We start from the raw sequence: 22,287 nt of genomic DNA, 5'->3' as shown, positions 1-22,287 counted from the left end.
GGACAAAAAGCAAACATACAAAACCAGACATAAATAGAACATCCATGAACACACAAGCAAAAATAATAAAAGCTTAAATCGTTCTCTCTGGGCAAAAATATCAGAAGGCACATGACCCGTTATCCACAGGGACAAAGTAATCTGACTGAATGTGCATTTGGATTATCAATCTGGGACTCTCTAATCTGAAACGAGACCTAGTGGAAGAGCCTGTAGAGATCCAGCAGCAGTAAGGCATAAATGGTCATGAGTATGAATATTGCAGTTTCCCCAATCTTTGAATCCAAGACTAGAAGGTGCAATGTAAGCAGACATGTTTCCTCAGTTATCTTTTGCTCCTTCTAGAAAACTACTTCATGACAAAAACAATTGAACTCGTGGTGCCCTTAAGATTCACAGTATCCAACACTATACGGAATATGGCTGCTCACAATTACATAACATAGAAAAGTAAAATATTTGTGATAGTGTTTTTAATTATGTAGGCTACTTGTAACCTTACACCTAGAGTATGTAAGAACTTTGGAACTTAAAATAACCCACAACCTCAACAAAGTCACTTTATTCTCCTTACCAAGCAACAAATTGGACTCAGGAAAATGAACAAGTCAATATGTAATATTCCACCATATAGTTTAAAGCAAAGATAAAGCTGCATTGATTCATCCATCAAGTGTACATCTGCAGTAAGAAACGGATGAATGTTTCCATCCGAAAGCTATTCATCTTGTCATGTGATAAATCTCCAGCATGTGCATGCAGTGTGGATCAAATGAGTTTCTACTTCACATGTTCGAAATTGTCCAGATTTATTAAACGTACTATTAGCAAATACCAATAAGCATGGTTTCGCGTTTCAAAGAATTTGTGTTTCATACAAAGGAAATTAGTTTGTCAACAAAAGTGGAAAAGGGGATTTAATTTCATGTATATTATACATTTTCTAAAAAAAAAAAAAAAAAAAAAAAAAAAAGTCATTTCGAAAAGAAAACAGTAAGAGTTGCTGCTGTGAATATTTTAGTGGAAACACAATCTCTTGAAATACTTCTGCAGTGCAAATTTATTAACCACTCCGACAATGTGATGTCCTGGTGCCACCTAGTGTTGACCCCAAAAAAAAAAAAAAAAAAAAAGCTAAATACTGCACAGTACAGTGACAAGGAAACATATTTATGAAGAGCACAATTCACTGGTAAATTCTGCTTTTTTCTTTTTTTTTATTATTATTATTTTTTTTATGTTTTTGAGTCCACAACGTTCATATCAGTCTGACAAATAATCCCAAACCAAGAAAGAGAACGAAAGAGAATAAAAGAGTCAATGTTTTTTCATTTTAAACAATGATAGCCTTGATTGATTTACATTTAAGTCTACAAATCACAATATCATCCCCTAAATTAAACTGGTCTGACAAGTCACTAGCTGTCTTTGCCCTCCTTTTCTTTGCTCTTGTCCCGTGGTATGCGACCCAGGTTATAAAACTCCTTGTTTGGTCGCATGTCGGTGAGGTGGGCGAGCCGGTTAGACATGGCGAAGAAGGCAGCGATGGCAGCAATGTCCCAGGCGTCCTCTCTGTCAAAGCCGACTTCCTCTAAGGACTTAAAGTGCTTCTCAGTGATCGTGTCTGCGCGGCACACGGCCATCGCAAAATCCAACATGGCACGCTCTCGCGGTGGCAGGTCTGCATTCTCATAGTTGACTACCACCTGGGGAAGAGGTCAGAGGGAGTGCTTGAGGATAATCACATTTGAACTATCATTAGGACAAAATGTAGTTTTCGATGAAACATGCATATGGCATAAAATGTAGGTAAATATGTACAACAATGACAATGAAACAGACTATTACAATCCCTTTTCTAACATGCCTTAAAAGAAACAATTTGGTCATAGCTTCAAGTACGTACTGCCTCGGACTTTGCTGCTTCCATAATACAACATGTCTAATTGTCTGGTTGTTTTTGTGCACCATAACATACAAATGGATCTGGCTTAGCAAATTAAACCATGATCATAATCAATAGAGAATAGTCAGTTGATGTTACTTGTGCTACCTGGTCTGCAAGGGTTGGGTTCTTGGAGTAGATGCGATGTAGTGCACTGTGGGAAACCACACAGTAAAGACACTTATTATAGATGCTGGTGGCCACCACAATTAGCTCACGGTCTGCCTTGGTTAGTCCACCTGGAAAACAAAATCATCTCGGTATAATATTTTATCTATATTAATCAATACAAAATGTTATTGAATTAGAATAATCAGAATGCAATTCAAAGGTATAATGTAGAATGGCAATTCTTTTTTTTTTTTTAATCTGGAAATTGACAATAATGTATTTTCGTTTTTTTTTTTTATTAAAAAAATGCATTATTTTCTTTTGATTTTTTTTTTTTTTTTAAGCCCTGCAGATTCATGTGTTTTACTGGACAGCAACAAAGTTGGCCAAAAAAGCCTTTAAAAATGAATAAAATGATCAGCACCTGTCCAAAACCATTGTCGCATTGGTTGAGAAACTGTGGCAATTATACAAAGCGGAACTGGGGCATCAAATGAAACACAAATCTTTCGACTAAACATATCCACTGAACTCAGAGGCCCTGGAACAAGCAAGAGCCTAACCCTGAGCCCAATACAGTAGAGCTACAAAAGCATATGAACGTTCCCTCTGGATAGCATGGATTTTGGGTTGAAGTAAACAAAACATTGAAAGCAAAAAGTTATTATTTCTTCTTTTTCCCCCCATTTTTACCTTGTGCACTATTTGCATACAGGACAAACAAAATTGTACATATGTTGCATGCCACACCACCATATAGTGTACATCGAGTATCCTGTATGCTTAATAAAGAACGAGAAGTAAACATACCTGTCTCCTTGCTCATAAGTTCATTGTAGTAAGAGAAGAAGGCTCGGAACTCTGCAGGTCTGTGAGAGAGGACTTTGAAGACATTGGGTAAGAATCCTCCCTGTAAACAAACACGTTACAGTCACATTATTGCAGGTATATCAATGTGCTTTTTTTCCCCTCCCTACCTTGGATTCTACTTCCTCCATAAGTTCCACTATGTCATACGGCAAGTCTTTCTTATAAGGAATTGGATAGCGGCTGATTCTCTCCGGAGGATCACTGGAGAAAGTTCGAGCCCCGGCGGTGGTCTCCACCGCTCGCTCGGCCAGACGCAGACAGCCCAACCGCGGATTTTTCTGCACGCAAACAAGCACGGTTATTCAAGACTCAGAGATATAAAGGTAGAATTAATTATTTGATTGACAACTTACAACGTGAGTTGACACCAGAAAGAACCTCCGGACGAAAACAGTCGCCATTAGATCCTGTTTTTATTTATAACGACCAAATAGGACTCAGGAGCAAAGCAGCTACGTTTTCGAGAAAAACTTCTTGCAAGTGTCGCTAGCAGACGGTTTATACACTGTATGCATATATTCAGTATTAGTGCTGGTCGATCCAATGCCTCTTTTAGATAACTTTCAAAGTTTCACTTTTTGTTTTTTGTTTTTCAAGAATAAACCTAGCCAATCGCAGTACCGTGTTTTGGGTACGCCTGTGGTCTTCACCTCCTCGTCAATCGTCATACGTGGGGGCGGTCTCGCGGTGCGTGCACTGACTTACATGAAAACATATTCATACATATTCATAGAGATATAAAATATGCATACTTGTGTCCGTGGGTCCGTCTGCGTCACTGTCATGCGCTGGATTTACGTCTTTCTCTGTCGTTTTACGGTAACAGTGGGCAGCCCAGTGCGACAGGCAACTCCAAAATGCGTTAACATTTGATTTTTTTCCGGGTTATGCATAGATACTCCTCCGACCGCTAGGGGTCGGTCATACATGTACTTTACAATACTGTTGAGCAAAAATATAATAATTTTCGTCCAAAAAGCACTTGATAAAATTTATCATTCTTGTTTCAGTCGGACGTATAATCAATTGGTGTGTTTTTTTCCCCATCACCTGCTGTTATAATAAAAGAATTTATTGAGTTATATTAACACCTGGAAGGCAAATTGCAGGGGAAAGGAACCAGTACAACCAACTCAACGGCGACGGTTAAATGATATGGAGCAGTAGTGCATGATTTTCCAAGTGGTACGATAAATATATATGTGAGCGAAATACTTCCATCGAGAACAGATTGAACACAGGAGAGAAATGTTTTACCATGTAAGTGTTGGTCTTATGCGCGTCTTATCTCGGCAGTTTCAATGAATCATATAATGTGAGACCTCTTTGTGTTTGCTCCATGGCTCGCCAGTTTTTAGCGAATGCTAAAAATCATGAACTGTAGTTACAGTATATGAGCTGCATTATTTTCAGATTTAGTGGCAAAATTCTCTACAGCACCCCAGACTCAAATTGGATTAATGTTTATGCTGCCATTTTGTTTTCACAGATATCTTTGGAACATGAAATTTTACTTCACCCCAGGTACTTTGGTCCCAACCTCTTAAATACCGTGAAGCAGAAGCTTTTCACTGAAGTGGAGGGCACTTGTACTGGAAAGTGAGTATTTAGTCTTCATTCTGTAGACGAACATGAACGAACATATAGACGAACAACCGATGGGGTCTTGGGTACCTACGAAATTGGCATTTGTTCGTGACCGGCAACTCTTGCGAGCGCTATTTTGCCGTGAACCGCGCGAGAGCATGTGACAGATGGCTGGACACATACCCAGTTAGTGGATCAGATTCCGCACTAGTTTTCATGCATAATCAAGTTTGTGCCAATATTAGCACATGTAATCCTTCAGTAAATCACGTGCAACACATCCAGTAAAAGCATTGTTGGCACAAACACGCAATTTAACACCTTTCTTTTGAAATCTTAGTCAACTGATGTCATGTTGTTCATTCTTATCTTACATTAATTGACAGCACCAATCAACAAGCAATATTTAGCACAACATTCTAGGCCACACCGATCCCCAGTCAATCGCAATTGTAAATGGGACATGAGTGTAAATTGATTCAGCTACATAATCTTCCCACTACCCTTCACTTATGTTTCTCTTTCAGGTATGGTTTTGTCATCGCAGTCACGACCATTGACAACATCGGGGCAGGAGTGATCCAGCCAGGCAGAGGATTTGTTTTGTATCCAGTCAAGTACAAGGCAATTGTGTTCCGGCCGTTTAAAGGGGAGGTTGTGGACGCTGTAGTGACTCAGGTTAACAAGGTTAGATTCAAGATGTTTGTTATGTGCACAGTATTAATGCGATGGTAACACTGAGCAGTAAAATGCTTCATTTGTTACCCTCCCTTCACTTATACAGTACAAGAAACTTAAAAAACAAATAATCAAAGACACAAAAGGGGCAGTCTATGCAAGTTCAAGGCAGCAGTTTAGTTGTCAAAAATGCCTGCTAAAGCTATTACCGCACAACCAGGTGGAAGAAAAGGGATGGAAGTGGTCAGCACATTGTCCTCAGCTGCTAACTTTGCTTCATACTCATTATATCAAGCTGGGTTTATAGGGTTAGGGTTTTTAGTTGGTTTGCTGAAGTGTTTAAAAAAAAAAAAAATCATGATGTTCGTGTTTGTACACATCACATGCTCTCAATTTTAGTTTCTCTCAGTCATGTGTGCCATGTGTTTGTTTTATTCTGGTTCTGCAGGTTGGTTTGTTCACAGAAATCGGACCCATGTCATGTTTCATCTCCCGTCACGTGAGTCAGCTTTCACTTTTATCTGCCGCCTTTTCACACCAAACATTGTCCCATCCACGTTTAACAGATGTTTCTTTTTGCAGTCCATCCCCTCAGAAATGGAGTTTGATCCCAACTCTAATCCACCATGTTATAAGACAGTGGATGAGGTAAATTATGTATACTGTATTGTTTTATGATGAAGTTAAAATATCTGGGCAAACTTGTGGTTGGGACACACTGCAATGGCCAATTAAAAACCGGAACTTTTTTTTTTTTTTTTTTTTTTTTTAAAGCTGTTAAAACAACCTAAAACATTGTAACAGGTTGCATGGTGTGGAGATGGTCGCATTTACCATAACAGAGGAGGCAGATGGAGGTGGTAGAGTTAAAAATGCTAAGATTCACTATTTCTCTTTGGGAGTGATGAGGAGAATGGACAGGATAAAAATTAGCGTATTAGATGGAGATCACCGGCTGAAATTTTTGGAGACAAAGCTTCACTGTACATTCAAGTCTATGCACCTGTGTTGAAAAGGCAGGTCTTTCTGCTATAACAAGATTAGACCCAACTAAATCATTTCAGAACTTGTTCCACCATATTGATGGGGCTATTTTAGCATTAACATCTCACATTCAAACTCGTACTAAATGGGAATCTGCCCTGCTGCAAAACGTTCCTTTTGGAATTATGGCCCAGAATGTCAACCTTGTTTATGAACCGTAACCCATTTTTCCACATGTATTTGAAATATTTTGTTACAATGTAAGTAGCTTATAGTACCACCAAGGTATTCAAAGTTACAGTATAGCAATTTTTTTGTTTTCAAGGACATCGTGATCCAGCAAGATGATGAGATCAGGTTGAAGATTGTAGGAACAAGAGTCGACAAAAACGACATTGTACGTAGTATTATTTTTTTTCCCCCCAAAAAAATTGCAATGTATACTACCATGCCTTATTTGCATCTTTGTAGAAAATCAGTAAGAAAAATATGTTTTTCAGTTTGCTATTGGATCCCTCATGGATGACTACCTAGGTGAGTATTACTCCACATTGTCACTTTGGTGTCAGATTTTAAATAGAATCCATGAATTACAGTGCCTATAAAGTATGCATATTTGTATTATTCTTACATTAATAATAAGTGTTTTGCTTATTTCTGTAGGTCTTGTGAGCTGATCTGCATTGGAGGAGGCAAAATTAGTTATTAATTGTGGTTTTTTTTTTTTTTTTTTTATTTAATAGGTTTGCTTTAATCATATTGGCAATCCACTGCTATTCCCATCATTACTTTGATGAGTCACTTTTTTTTTTTTAGGGGCAATTTGAGCCACACATCAACAACATATTTTGTATTTTTATTTATGTTAATTTGATGTAATTGGCAAGGTTTAATCATGTTGGCAACCTACTTCTGTTTCTGTCATCACTGTGATATGTCAATTTATTTTTAGTTTTTGGGTATATCTGTTGTTCATCAGTGTATTGATTTGTTCGTTTTTATGGTTTGACCCACGGGTCGTAATAAAACTAATTTTGTTATGTTTGAGCCTTGGTTTCCTGATTATGAACAGAGAATATTCACCTTTGTACTTAACTGTGTGAATGTGATATATACATAATTGTGTTGCACTTTTTAGTATTTATTTATTTAAACATATATTTGCATGGTGAATTTCACTGGGTATCACTTGGGCAATACTGCACGCATAAAAAAAATAAAATCAAAACATGATTTAGAAACACCTAATTTTGAGCATATACTTTCAAGACAAAAATATTTGGCCTCCCCCATGATTACTGTATCGTGATTGTGAGACCAGAGCAGAGGACATGGATGATGGACCTGAAAGAGTACCTGCATGGTGACTTATCTCTGTCATGGTTTGTGCAAATGTGCTTGAGCTCCGCCGTCGGGTTCTCTGTGTGAGTTCTTCCATTCCAAAATTATCTAAATCCGTCTGTGGACTGTGGCTCAGCATGGGGGAAAATAAAAAGCTCATCCCCAAGCATAATAGTTGAATGATGTCTTCAAATGGGAACATTAAGAATGATGTCAATGTAAAGACCTATTTATAATATATACATTATTTATGTTTAAACAGATTATTCAAGCAAAACGTGAAATGTGAGGAATTGCAATCACAACTGCATTCTTAAAAATTAGTAGTAGGAAAATTGTTTCAAATAGCAACTCTTGAAAGTGAAACATCTCGTGTACGCGCACGACTGACTTGCAGCCCAAATACGTCATCAGGTTGCGCCGTCGTTCTTTCTTTCTCTCGTCCTGAAGATGGCGGCAGGGGTGAGTAAGATGGAGAGTGGCTCCCATATTTCCATTCATGTGGACTTTTATCATCTCAATCCGCCCTAAATCTTACCAATCGTTGTTTTTACATGGCACTATTGAACCTCAGCTCAGTTTTCTATCATTTACGCTTTCATACTAAAGTGTATTTCTTACGGAAAATTAATATAGGTGGCCAATGTAGCGAATGTTAGCCCAGCGCTACACTGACGTTGCAGTCAGCCAATGACGTCCATCTGCCGGACCATGCTTGTGCCACGTTAGCTGTTCATATGCCGTGAAAATAAAATTTTGCCAATTTATCTTGCAAAGCGCTCATGTAACTTGTTTGAAATCCATTTTCTTAACGCCCACCAACTTTTGAGCATTGTGTTGGCAATACGTCTTCGTATGTGATAATGTTCGCTAGTGCCGATCGCACGGGAATACACGTGAATGCCGGGTTTTCGTTTTGGTTGGTTTTCGTTGTAAATATGTATTTAAATACCTCATTGGTTAACCACCCTTACCTGGCAGGTTAAGTAGTTCAGCGTTGGCAATGGAACACCTTGATGTTGTGCGTGAATAGACGTGGAAGATCACTCATAACGCAGCAATGCTTAATTCAGACTGATTGTAGAGTACAAATTTGTTCACAGACATAGGTCAGTTAACTAAACTACGGTACATTTTAGCTTTGCTTAATGCTTGCAAGAGCTTTAATGGTATCTATTTCTTATGTTCAATCTTCCCAGACCCTGTACACGTATCCAGAGAACTGGAGGGCCTTCAAGGCTCAGATTGCTGCCCAGTACAGCGGGGCTTCCCTCAAAGTGGCCAGCAGTGCCCCTGCCTTTACCTTCGGGCAGACGAACCGCACCCCTGCCTTCCTCACCAACTTCCCCCAGGGCAAGGTTGGTTATTATGATGACTGGAGACTCTGAGATTGGTGCAGTGCAGGTCAAAAACTGGTTTGACGATTTGCCTGTGCCATTTGTATGTAACCAAACTGGTCGTACTTTAGAAATACTTATTGTTAATTTGCGTTTAGGTACCTGCCTACCAGGGAGATGACGGTTTCTGTCTGTTTGAGAGTAACGCCATTGCTCATTACTGTGAGTATCTTGATTTGTTTTTCCTTTGAGCTAAAATGGCTGCTTCACCTCACACACCTAAAAATGACTCAAAAAAGAATGGACTAACACCACTTCAAAAGTAAGCGAACTTTATAAGATTTATGCTTAATTTTAATTAAAGGAAAATTAAAACAAAACTATGACATATTATCAAGACAGCCCCAGGTCTTTGTTTAAAATAGTCTCTTAGTAGTCCTTGCTTTTAATAAAAAGGCCTTCAACAAATGCCGTACTGCCAACATGCATATTTACATTCATACACATACACCCCACATTCATAGACTCATGGCACAACTTAAAGTGTGCTTTATTGGTACTCCATTGTACACACACACATAGATAAGCTAATATGATATACACCTTTATTTATCCCACCATGGAGAAATTCACATCGTTACCAGCAGATCTGCAGTACTGTCACATATGAGCTATTTATTGTGGGCATTATAAGTGTCGTCCCCTGTCTTTGGGCAAGGCAGTGCCCAACCATGGCATGTTGTCTTAATCTGACAGGGGAAAAGCAAACTGATCATATTCATCCCAGTCATCTCTGGTCAGTGAGTTAAAAAGGCTGGTTCATGCTGTGGTCACATTTTAACCCCAAATACTGGATGAAGAATAGTAAAATAATTGGTGGTAGAAAAAGCACCTCTGTGGTATGTTTAGTGTTTTTGTTCCAACATCTCACTGTAACTTTGTGCCCTTCCAATGTAGTGGGCAATGATGTCCTGCGTGGTACCACACCCCAAGCTTCAGCTCAGGTCCTCCAGTGGGTGAGCTTTGCTGACTCAGAGATCGTCCCTCCAGCCAGCACATGGGTGTTCCCTACTTTAGGAATCATGCAGTTCAACAAGCAGGTGGGTAGCATGTTCAAATACTACACTTAACGAGTCTGCCTTGACTCGTTCAGATTTTCTTGAAATGTTCTGTGTGTATGCTTGTAGAATGGTTCCTGCACTTTTCTCCACTGGAAAAATAACTTATTTTAGCTCATTAGTCAGTAAAATTGATGACTTTTTTTTTTTTTAAAAACACCATCAGCATATATTCTTTATGCTGGCTGGTTGGCTTCCCAATTTTAGGCAATCCCCTGTCATTGGGCAAGACTGTGTCCTTTCCGTGGTACAGAGTCTTAATCTGATGGGGGGAGATAATTGTTTTGTCCATATTCATCCCAGTCATCTCTTGATTCAGTGAGTTAAAGGCTGGTTCATGCTGTGGTTACAACTGACTTGGTTCTTAATGTTCTTAAATACAAGCACAACCTCCTCCACATCACTGATTGCTCGATCATCTTAATTGATTTATTTGTTAAAGTGTAATTGTCCTTCATAATCATCCTTCCTTCTGGGTGTGCCCAGGCCACAGAGCAAGCAAAGGAGGATGTGAAGAAGGTCCTCGGAGTACTCAACCAACACTTGAATACTCGTACCTTCCTGGTTGGGGAGAGGGTCAGCCTTGCTGATATCACTGTGGCCTGTTCCATGCTGTGGCTGTACAAGCAGGTTAGCTAAATGAAGAATACCTTTCAAACCACATTTAGTATGGCAAAAACCTACATTAATCAAAAGTTCCCTGTATATGCCTTTTTTTTTTTTTCCCCTATCTCTGTTCAGATGATCTTATAGTTCCTTTCTCCCTGTGTAGGTCCTTGAACCATCTTTCCGTCAGCCTTATCCCAACGTGACCCGCTGGTTTGTCACTTGTGTTAACCAGCCCCAGTTCAAGACTGTCCTCGGGGAGGTCAAGCTGTGTGAAAAAATGGCTCAATTTGATGGTGCGTCACTTCCTCGCCGGTACCTCATTTATATGTTCATTTCAGATGAAATCATTAAAATAAAATGAGTCAACTGTTTAAATTAGCTTAGACTGGTGTAGAAATGAAAAGTTTTGCTAATTTAGAGTACTCAATTGTTAGTTGTCCTTTATGTACTTCAATTGTGCTCAGATGCCTTCCGCTATATTTGGAAATGTGACCAGATGTAACTTTTTTTGAAGGCAGACGTCTTTGCATAAAAAAAAAAAAAAATATTGATTGGTTGGCCCTGTGAACCTAGTTTTACGCCTTTCAGGAATCATTTTAATTCACTACGTTAACAGTTCTCATTTGTTGCATGGGACCATATGCATTGCATTTTGGTGTTTTCCTGATCCACGATGGATGCTACACAGAAGTGCAAAGTTCAAATTATGCTATTTGTTAAATGTAAGTATGATTGATATTCATTCACACAGGCAGGTCAGATAATTATTTTGTGGCCGAATAAATAGCCTCTGAGCTATGTCAAGACAATTAACGTCTTATATTAAGGTTTCCTTGAATTTGTATTGTTATAAGTTAATGTAATCATGGCTTAGCAATTAAAGTAACATTAGCAAAGTCCAATGATGTTTGATGAAACAGAAAATTTTTTTACTTGTTACATTTTTTTATTGTAGCTAAAAAGTTTGCTGAGATGCAGCCAAAGAAAGATGCACCTCCTAAGAAAGAGAAGGCTGGAAAAGAGGCAGCCAAGCCTCAGGAGAAAAAGGAGAAGAAAAAGGAGGAGAAGAAGCCTGAACCCGAAGAGATGGATGACTGTGACGCTGCTTTGGCTGCAGAGCCCAAAACCAAGGACCCCTTTGCAGAGCTGCCCAAGAGGTAGAGAAAAGTACAAGATGGATCTTCACTTAAAGGGATTCTTGGCTCATTTTGCCATTTTCAGGAGGTTTTTTTTGTTTTTTGTCTGTAATAAAATTGATAACTAGATTATTTTTCCTATACTAGTAATAGCTTCTAAAAACACATTTTGGCACTTGCTATTGACCTAAAAATGACATCACAGGTACTCAGAGCTCAGGTAATGAGTCATCAAATTACACAAAATATCTTCTTACTGCTGAAAATGGCTAAATGAGTCAAGTATCCCTTTTAAGTCAAACAAATATTGAAATGGTGCTATACTGTGTCAAAAGTGGCTGTCCCCGTCATTGGGCAAGGTGGTGTCTGGTTGTGACACATAATCTTAATCTGATGGGGAAAGAGAAAACGTTAGTTCATATTCATCCCAGTCATCTCTGGTTAAGTGAGTCAAAGGCTGGTTCATGCTGTGAACACATTTGAAATCTAAGAGAGGCACACTAGACATGCTTAACACTTGCATTTAAATAAACAAAACCAAAACAGTTTTTAATACACATTCTACACATTATTAAACGGTCTCGTTTGTTTGTTCCAGCACGTTTGTCATGGACGAATTCAAGAGAAAGTACTCCAATGAAGACACCTTAACAGTAGCCATTCCCCATTTCTGGGAAAACTTTGACCCAGAGGGGTACTCAATCTGGTTTGCAGAGTACAAATTTTCACAAGAGCTTACAGAGGTCTTCAAAAGCTGCAACCTTATCTCAGGTGAGTCGAAATGCACTACATGTGTAGGTTTGCTTTTTCTGCTCTAAGGTGACTAGCATTTGAGGTTGTTTTTGTGAGACTGAGCAAATTTTGGATTTGCAAAACTTTTTCTATCAGCAAAAAGTTGCCCACTAACATTTGGCAAGGCTGTGTGGCCTTTCATGGCATAAAGTTCTAATGTGAAACTGAATAGAGAAGACATTTAAAAATCTTCTTTTTTAAAAAAAATCCTTTTGCCATACCATCTCTGATTCAGTGCGTTTAAGGCTGGCTCATGCTTTGATTACAATTTAAAACCGGTTTTGCTGCACTTGTGTGAATAGGTTTTACATATTTTATTTGTTCTACTTTGCCATTCTCAGGGATGTTCCAGCGCCTTGACAAACTCCGAAAGAATGCCTTTGCTAGTGTTCTTTTGTTTGGTACCAGCAACAATAGCTGCATCTCTGGAATCTGGGTCTTCAGAGGCCAAAACCTGGCTTTCACTGTGAGTACTCGTAAAACTGCGGTCTCTCTCGCTTATCATCATTCTGTCATGTTTTATTTTGAAAAGCTTCAGCTACAACCCAACTGTGCAGAAGTTTCTGGAAGGTTTGAAAATGCCATCCAACCTGAAGAACAGCACAGCGTAAACTGCAATGCACGTACTTTTAAATTTAGTAACATAACGTATAAATAAGTCTTCCAATAAAAACACAAAAATTACAATAAATAAATACAATTCAGTCAAATCACATTAAATTGCCGCATTCATAAACTCTTAACACGACTCGATAAGTGAGCTTTGTTGGCACTGCACAAGTGCCATCCTCTGTCATTGGGCAAGGCAGTGCCCAGCCATGGCATTTTGTCTTAATCTGACGGGGGAAGAGCAAGTTGAGATCATATTCATCCCAGTCGTCTCTGGTCAGTGAGTTTAAAAGGCTGGTTCATGCTGTGGTCACATTTGAACACAAAGATAAAAGTAGAACATAAAGTGGCATTTGAGAATGCACTGTGAAGGTTCAAAGCTTACATCAGTATTGACACCGTAGACTTAGTTGACGATTTCAAATACTTCATGCAGCGGATTTGGGTTTTTGCGTGTTTACATTTTGAAAGGGTTATTGGCCACGTGTAAATGTAGTCACTGCAAAGTTGCTCTTTTGGACCAACCAGCTCATCTGACACTGTGGTGCAAAACAAGCTTTGCAATACCTGAGGCTAAATCACTGATATTCAAAAGATCACTTGTTTTTCTTTCCACTCCCCAGCTATCGCCAGACTGGCAAATCGACTATGAGTCATATGACTGGCGCAAGCTGAATCCGGACAGCGAGGAGTGCAAGACCATGGTGAAGGAATACTTCTCATGGGAGGGCGAGTTCAAGCATGTGGGCAAAGCCGTCAACCAGGGCAAAATCTTTAAATGAGTGGACATGGGACAATTTGAACGAAAGCACTTTGCGCTTCTGCTTGCAACGTTTCCCACCATACAGACTTCAAGCCGCCACGTTCTAACACAACTGAAATTGTGTTTTGGATTTGTCTGAGGCCCCAAACTTTTGTTGTCACCTACAAAATAAAAGTGTTTTCCACAATGATATTGGAGTTTTTGTGGTCTGACTAAACATCCAGTTTTAAACTTGGATAATGCTGTCCTACTTTCACCATTTTCTTGAACTATTTATTGAAGCCTGCTTGGATGCCATATTAAATCTCTTGGATGGTCAAATGCATATTGCAGAGATTTCAATATCAATGAGTTTCAAATTTCTCTACTTAATCTGCATTCAAAAAATGTACTGTATGTACGGTATCTCACAAATACGCCCCTCACTTTGCTACAAATATCTTTTCATGGGAAACACCGACACAATGAGAAGTTTCATTAAAGGAACCATGAATACTAACGTGCTGTGACATACAGAAGCAGCACAGGACCACAGGGCAGATTTGCAACATAATGACCCTAAACACACCTCTAAGATGGCTACTACCTTGCAAAAGAGGCAGAGGGGTTAAGGTGATGGACTCGCCAAGAATGTATCGTCAAGACTTAAACCCTATTGAACATCTCCGGGGCATTCTCAAACGTAAGATGGAGGAGCATAAGGTCTCCAATATCTTACAGCTACGTGATATTGCCATGGAGGAGTGGAAGAGGATTCCAGTGGCAATCTGTGACGCTCTGGTAAACTCCATTCCCAAAAGAATTAAGGAAGTGCTGGACAATAATGGTGGCCATAAAATAATAGTACATTTTCATTTGTGGATGTGTACTCGCTTTTGTTGCCAGTTTTTTTTTTTAAACTTAATATCTATATTTTGAGGGAATCACAGATATATAAGCTCTACATTGACTACTTTTCTTTGTGACAGAGGATCATTTCTTCAATGTTATCTCATGAAAATATATTAATTGTGCAGAAATGTGAGCGTACTCTTGTGAGATACTGACTGTGCTCGACGTATACTGCATTTCCCACTTCTTCCTGTAGGGGGCAACTAATACTAACTTTTGAAAAGCTGTATGACTGGCTGTTAGCGATCTGACAAAACAAGTTTTGTAATTTGCATAGAACAATGGATTTTTTTTTCTAGTCATTTGCTTTGGTGTTTCCGTCGTTTTACACTTGAACAATATAAAACGGAGTGTCAAAGGTGTGTTTTACTGCCTTTTGCCCTTAGCAAGGTATGGGCCACAACTCAGCTCTGAACATGGTAATTAAGACAATGCATTAATTTGAAAGAGCAAAGTTTCTCAATCCTAAGCACTCATAATTAGTAGTAAAACATTTGGTCAAACAGTACAGTAACTTGATCTCTTGACAGGCACAAACCTGAGCTCGTATTTTGAACCACACCCATTTGTAGTTAAGTGTTGCAAGACTGGGTAAAACTTTAAAGGAAGAATACAGACATACTTTGCCAATACAAATGACTAACTCATGATTAAAGCAAACATTTTTTTTTTTTTAACCAATGAATTCCATCCGATTGAGTCCCCACCCTCCGCACATGCATGCACACACTCGCATCTCCCATAGACACAGACAGATACACACATTCCAAGTCACACAACCCAAATGACAGATGTATGAAAAAGCATCCCACAATGACTCAGATGTGTCATTTTTTCCGACCAGCTAAGAGCAAATCCACTCCAGTGTTGAACCAGGGAGGCCATTTTATAGTTTGCTCTGCGCGCTCATGGAAATAAAGAAAATGGAAATGTTCCCACAGCAGTGAACACATGACTCACCCATCCTGTGGATCACAGTGGATGAGAGGAGGGCCGCTGTAACTTGAGCAAATAACTTCGCCTACAGCATTGTAGTGGCTACAACAATACTGGTGGCAAATGGGTGTTGTTCCAAGCGCCTTCCCGTTGTGCAAGGGAAACGTGAAATCAACACAAGCATACAGTTTTTATGGTTTTTGGCAAGTTTGCTACACTGACAACAAATAGTTCCACACAATATCCTGGTTCCCATGTTTAGTCACTTGAGACTTTACTAAAGTGAGCCACGAACAAACTGTTGTCTTGGGCCAGTAGCAACATTTTCTCTTTTATCTTTGCCAGCCTTTCCCTCTTACTCTTTATGGCTGCTGTTTTTTTTTTTTTTCCTCCTTCCTCTCAATGCACATTTTTGTCCGCACGAGTGACTTATGGCATGGGGTGTGTTTTCCTCCCTAAAATCAGTTGCAGTGTGGGGCTCTTAGGGAAGGAGGCGTACAGACGCTGCCTGAGTTGTCTCACAACTTCAGGTCCTTACATGGCTGTCGCCCCCCTCCCCCGTGAGAACTTCAGGAATGGTCATGGGCCGAGCATCTGCCTTTACCGGATATACTGTGAAACCTCCCAGGTCGAACACACTCCAGTCTGGGGCACTGATCAGCCTCTGATTTAAAAAATTGGACCAGTAGCACCTCGTGAGAGCAGTGCAAAGTTCAAACATGCATCAGGAAAGTATTCACAGCTCTCTTTTTCTATAATCACATTTTTTAATGCATTTTTTTTTTTTTTTTATTCAACACAATGCACCCTTGAAAGATATGGGGGGGGTGAAAATTAATAATATCCACCTAATTGAAATCATATGATTGTTTACTTACAATTATGAACAATGATTTATCAAGTTAGGGAACATATAAATATCAATAATAGGCAACACTTTTATTTCTATAAATCTCGTTTCAGTCATAACTTCTGCAACATTCCTAGAAAATCACGATGACCTGATCACTGGTGATCAGGGCACCATGTAGGTGACCCGTTGTAAGTTGTGAATACTTTGCAAATGCATTCTAACTGCACACTGCGCACCAGCGATTCTTATCTAATATTTGAATATGTATATCTCCGTGGTTGTGTACTGTAAAAGACAAAATATGAAGAGTCGAAACAAAACACTCATCACCTGTAAATTATGAGGCCATACAGATTTGACTCACATATATTGTAGGTGGTGGTTACACTTCAAAATAAGGTAAGAACGACTACTCAGCTTACTGTGGTGCTGATATATGAAGCATCAAGGTTACAATGTGCGGTAAACTAGTGTGCATCGAGGTGTAAGAGAATATGTAACACATAGCACGAGAAGACATGCTTACTTAGTTACCGCTGTATTTACTGGTTTTCTTTAGATTGTTTGCTATTTATGGGCTTGAAGCGTTTTTTTTGTTTCCAAGCATTTCCTTTACTGCTGACTTGACTGTTTTGTTAGTGTGGATTTGTAATAGACCATGGCACGTTCTGACTTGTGTACAAATGAAGGTTACATCATCAATGTAGCAACACAACTCTGAGGCCCCTTAAATGGTAAAACATTTTGGAAGGAACATGTATATTATAATCCATCATCTCGTTAACTTCTGTCAGTGAGTGAAGTCCAATTTTTATTTTTATTTTTGCAGGCTACATTTAGTTATGGTTGTCCTCGGGGCATTTCAATTGGTGAAAGCAAAAATGTAGATTTGCAAGGTGTGTAATAGAGTATCAAACATGTTCATTTGGTACATACCTTGGTTGTAAAGCCACGGTTTGATTTTCATTCAGCATAGTGAAAAAAAAATGCTTATCTTTAGTGTAAATAGGAACTGATTTGTTGACTTTTAAGATGAAAAATAACTGGAAAGCTTGACAACCAAAATGTATTAGCTGTGTATTGAAGACATTCATATTCACAGTAAGTGCAAAATATAAAATGCATATATCTGCTACTATAATAGTTACCCAGTAGCTTGCCATAAAAAGACAAGCTATTTTAGCTAAAACACAAACTACTGTCATTAATCAAATTAGTTTGTGCATCTCACTGAAACATTTTAATAAACATGTGACACGTAAGTTTTCAAACTCCATTTCATCTGCACATTTGCACATGAAATTATGAAAGCAATGATTGCTGTGAAGCTGTACAAAGTTTTGTACTGCATACAGAGGTAGTAGTGATATGATTTTTATGGAATATAACTAGTTTTGAACGGAAGGCAACAAAACAATTGTGGCAAGGTTGCATAAAGCGGAGGGCCGGACTTGGCCATGATTTTGTTACTTTTGCTCTATATATATTCACAGTGCTATGTCGCTCCGTGGTCTCTTATGGTCATCTGTGGCTAATCGTCTCATCATCCTGGATCTTTTTGTAACTGCAATCTGCTCCATGAACACAAACTGCAGACTTACTGCTATGAATTGAAGTCCATTTACTGCAAATTAGTTTAAGTGGATAATTATTTTACTCCATTCATATGCATTTATGATTAACACTTAGAAAGTGGGGAGAAAAAAAAAAAAAAAACAATGGTAAGAACGGCAGACTACTTAGAGACAAGGAATGTGCAACTTTTTCTTCTTTTAAAAGAAGCCACGGCTGCTGCCCGTAAATAGGCATGGCCTTCCCCCTTTGACATGTTTAAAGGGCGCTGCCGTAGCCTTTATGGCCCATAGAAGAAGTCAGTTGGCGTAGGAATGTCCCCAAGTGGACAAAAACAGCTCTTAGACGCCACACATGCATAGAACCACCCTCTGAGTTTTATAGGCGCTTCCTTACAGTGGAGTTTGGGGTTGTGCGTAAAGATCTCGCTAAGCACACAAACACACTCCACTTCAGGGGCAATTAACGGCAGGAAAATGGATCCTTACTCAGCATTTGGGGGCTTTACCCCTTGACGTGGTGCTGCAAATATTTCAATGGTTGAGCAATGGCAACTAAGGTCTTGGACAAAAAATAGTACAGGAATGCATGTCTTGGGTTGTGTAACTGTATCCTAGGTAAGAAAGTGACCTCCAGATTGTTTAGGGGGCCTTTCTCATCCTTTGTGTGCTCAAAGCTGCACATTTCTCCGTGGCACTTAAATGCAGCGTAGCAATTCAGTGCCGCAATGCAACGAAGGAGGTCAGAGATGATTCTGCCAAGGGTTGGGAAAAACAAAAAAAGCCCAAAGAGAGCAGTGAAATACAAAATGACACAGTATCGTTACCAAAGCAGACAGAGTTGCGTAACAAAACGAGGTGTTTATTTCTCGGCCAGTTTGTGTTGCCTTGCAGTGTGAGTGCACAACGGGAGGGAGGAGTGGCAGAGGTACGGTGGAGGGAAAACAGGCAGCCCCTGATTTTCGGGATGTGAAACCCCAGAGTCGCCTCCAGCTCATATTACTCGAATCCGAAGGTGGAGCATGATGACTTCCACTGTCACAGGAAAGTAATACGAAGGTGCTCCGTAATCGCCACAATATTAAGAATGATCAATGTAGGCAGTGATCATAAAGTGTCGTCATCAAGGTTGTAGTATAACAAATACTACACTGAGAACATATACCTGTGTAAACAACAGCTTCCCAGACAGTTTGTGGCTTGGTCGTGTACTGAACGTTCTGTCTTCAACTTGGCTGCTGGTTATAATTTCTGCCTTGAGGTTGACTCACAATAGTGCTGCTGGGCATACCAAACCGCTCGCCCAGCCAGTCGGGATCGGCTCCATTTATGCACAACACTAACGAGGAGAAGGACAAATTGTATAGCGACTGTTAATGGATGTACGGTTCTCAATTCTCCTCATTAAAAGTACAAAGCACAGTAAATCAAGTGGCACGCAGTGTGTCTGCTTCTTTTACAGTGGCGGTAGCTGAGGTCTGGACATGTGCTTTTGGGAAAACAAGTATGACGACCCTCACTTGCAAATGCTTCACGTCTGCTTCATGTATGGACTTGCTGCTTGTTTCATCCCACCCAGTGGGGGGGAAAAAAAGTTGGGGTGTTTAAACATTTACAGTCATGAGTGGAATGCACAGTTTGGGAAGGTGTCTGCTTGTGCTGAAGAGCAACTTATGGGAGGCGTTCCTCAGGGTGAAGCAAACTCTTGCAAAACCCCAAATCACTTCAAGACTTCAAAGGTGTGAATCTGGCATTGTGGAAGAAGTGGCTCACGCTTGTGGGTTAATCAGTTGCGAGCGTACTCGCGTATGTTTCATAACTGTGTGTATTTGGGCAGATACTTCACTGTCTCATAGCTGAAATGTCACATTGGGTAAATAGTAAAATAGTGAAGGTTTCTCAGTAACTTCATTACTGTGCAATCTATGTGGTGGCAGAAGCAAGGCTCAACGTGCAAAGGGAGGAGCGTGTCTATGTATCATCTCAAAGACAAAAAAGAAGGAAAAAAAAAACAGTACAAGGCGGAACCAAAGTTCCTTATTACAAACTGCTTTGTGGCATGTGATATTTATCCATACACACAAAGGGCATTGCTATGGAAACAACCCAGCTAGTACCCGCCCCCTTGCTTATTTTGTTGCTATAGCAGCCATCCCAGAATAATCTTTTCACCCCCCCTTCGCTGTTCTTTCCTCGTGTTTGTGAGTCATAACTGGCTGTTGAAACCACAATTCAGAACGTCTCCTTTTCCTCACATTCTTTTCAGTGCCCAAGGACCAACTTTGTGAATCATCTCTGTGCGTGTTTGTGTGGGGGGGATTTCCAGAAAGATACATGACAGATACACAACAGTAATAATATGTTGCTATGGTGATGTTCATGGCATAACCGGTTTGACCCAGGAGTTCTAACAACTTAAATAAATTGAGTTATGCACATTGTTATTAGCTTTCACTGATTTGCTGCTAGTTATAATCCTGTAGTTCGCATTCATTTTAACTTTTGCCATCCAGCGTGCTTGCACTGTTTGCTGATTCACTGCGCTTCAGGGCGGAATAGCACGCAATCACATGTACAAATGTGTTTCATATAATGCAACAACGATTGATGCGGGAGACGAGTTGAATTAAGGATTTCTGTCTTGTTGAATGGCCACAACAATACCGTGCCTTTGCCTTATTTTTATGTCACTGCTTAGCAAAGAAGATCAGGGGAAACAAATTATTCATGCTCAACGAATTATGTTCAATTAAATGTGGAAAAAAGCTACACACAATGTGGGTCTGTTTCTGAATTTGAGATCCAAATGTACAGTACATTATGTTCAATTGATGTGAACTGAACTGCTAGAACCCTTTTCAGAAGATGGCGTATATGAGACTGAAAAGTTTGAATCATTTGGGAATCATAAAAAGTCATTTATATTAGCAAGAACAGCTACAGAAAACTATTATGCTTCTTAACAAATCCATGAAGACATGGAACAACCAATTGCAGTGGTTACAGCCCTGTTCATATTTATGAGACAAGGGTTCTAAAATAAATATCCCATTTGATACTCTTCAATAAACAGCATGGTTGACTAGTAGGAAGTAAAACACTAAAGTGGAATCACCTGCTGGATAGCTTGCCTTGATGCCATTCCAAGTCAGGATGCTTTTTGCACTGGCAAATCCTTGAATGCTTATGGAGCTTGGGTTCGGATAACTTTAACCTTGAAAACATTGAAACAGAACAAGAGTGTTTTTGAGCTCGGATAACCAAGATAACACTTTATTTGCCTTACTACAGAACATTTCCTCAAAGATTGAAAATAAGTTAAAATGATGATGTTGAAGGCTGAAATTCATGTTTCACCTAGATACAGCACAGTGAAAAATGTGTGGTTGAACATGATCTTCTATCTTCTCCAAGATTTTGATAAATCACCAATTCCTTTGCAGTTCAGAATGTTTCGTGTTTGGAAATGGATCAATTCCAGGGTTAAACCGTTGCCATTTAAGCCTTTTATTACTGTACAGACAATTTTCAAGCAACATTTTACAATGACGACTAATCAAACCTATTAAGATGCAGCGGAATGACAAATAAATAGTGTAATTCCATCACACTGGGGACAGCAGCCCACGTCATGCTGTTTCATTTATTCCACATGCACGACATTGATTCATTCAGGCCATATTTGCACCACTGGTTTCTATGTTGGCGTCCTTCTCAGCAGTGCTTTGCCAAAAGTCTTTGTCACCACACTGACAATGTTGCATATTGTGTAGGAACATCTATAAGAGCTGCTGTTGTTGTTGTTGCGCTCAATTCAGTTTGCCGAGTGAATGAGCACTTTCTCGAAGTATTCTGGGACGCAAAAGTGACTCTTTCAAAAGTTAATTGCATTTCGACGTGGGTCAAAAGCAGGAAGGAGGATGCATTTTGATGTGAAGAAAAATAAATTTTAAATGGGAGTATTGTTTGTGTGCATTACAACTTTGCTTCGTGAGGTGCCACAGAGCTTTCTACTTTAACGTTGCATTGATTTGATCAACTAAAATCACTGTTAACACACAAACAAATTACGACATGTACAAGTCATATCATGTCCTTAAAAAAAAAAAAAAAAGACCAGAAATGCTGACTGTTAACTACCTGTCAGAATTACAAG

General features: G+C 39.4%; 3 protein-coding genes across 5 annotated transcripts; 2 read left to right on the top strand and 1 right to left on the bottom strand.

The window, feature by feature from the left end:
* Positions 1–792: 792 nt before the first annotated feature.
* On the bottom strand, positions 793–3,808 carry LOC144026053 (uncharacterized). 3 transcript variants are annotated; one of them, XM_077532549.1, is made up of 6 exons: positions 3,679–3,770; positions 3,280–3,333; positions 3,034–3,204; positions 2,867–2,966; positions 2,054–2,184; positions 793–1,706 (listed from the first exon to the last, which is right to left on the bottom strand). In XM_077532549.1, exons 1-6 carry the CDS (start codon positions 3,709–3,711, stop codon positions 1,419–1,421), a joined length of 777 nt encoding a protein of 258 aa, XP_077388675.1. In that variant the 5' UTR covers positions 3,712–3,770; the 3' UTR covers positions 793–1,418. The 3 variants fall into 3 exon arrangements, with proteins under 3 accessions (XP_077388675.1, XP_077388676.1, XP_077388677.1); XM_077532550.1 differs by lacking the exon at positions 3,679–3,770 and adding an exon at positions 3,548–3,640; XM_077532551.1 differs by lacking the exon at positions 3,280–3,333 and having other exon boundaries at positions 3,679–3,808.
* Positions 3,809–3,837: 29 nt separating this feature from the next.
* polr2g (RNA polymerase II subunit G) lies at positions 3,838–7,222 on the top strand. Its single transcript, XM_077532552.1, has 8 exons — positions 3,838–4,186; positions 4,416–4,525; positions 5,041–5,200; positions 5,640–5,690; positions 5,774–5,839; positions 6,501–6,572; positions 6,676–6,709; positions 6,839–7,222. Exons 1-8 carry the CDS (start codon positions 4,175–4,177, stop codon positions 6,850–6,852), a joined length of 519 nt encoding a protein of 172 aa, XP_077388678.1. The 5' UTR covers positions 3,838–4,174; the 3' UTR covers positions 6,853–7,222.
* Positions 7,223–7,890: 668 nt separating this feature from the next.
* On the top strand, positions 7,891–14,070 carry eef1g (eukaryotic translation elongation factor 1 gamma). The gene is made up of 10 exons (XM_077531974.1): positions 7,891–7,978; positions 8,716–8,874; positions 9,012–9,075; positions 9,811–9,953; positions 10,458–10,601; positions 10,744–10,873; positions 11,536–11,737; positions 12,315–12,487; positions 12,850–12,974; positions 13,741–14,070. Exons 1-10 carry the CDS (start codon positions 7,967–7,969, stop codon positions 13,897–13,899), a joined length of 1,311 nt encoding a protein of 436 aa, XP_077388100.1. The 5' UTR covers positions 7,891–7,966; the 3' UTR covers positions 13,900–14,070.
* Positions 14,071–22,287: the final 8,217 nt, after the last annotated feature.

This window comes from Festucalex cinctus, chromosome 9, assembly GCF_051991245.1.
Source record: "Festucalex cinctus isolate MCC-2025b chromosome 9, RoL_Fcin_1.0, whole genome shotgun sequence".
Classification (NCBI taxonomy): Eukaryota; Metazoa; Chordata; class Actinopteri; order Syngnathiformes; family Syngnathidae; genus Festucalex; species Festucalex cinctus.
The sequence above is the reverse complement of the archived record's forward strand: the minus strand, read 5'-3'. Positions and strand labels throughout refer to the sequence as shown.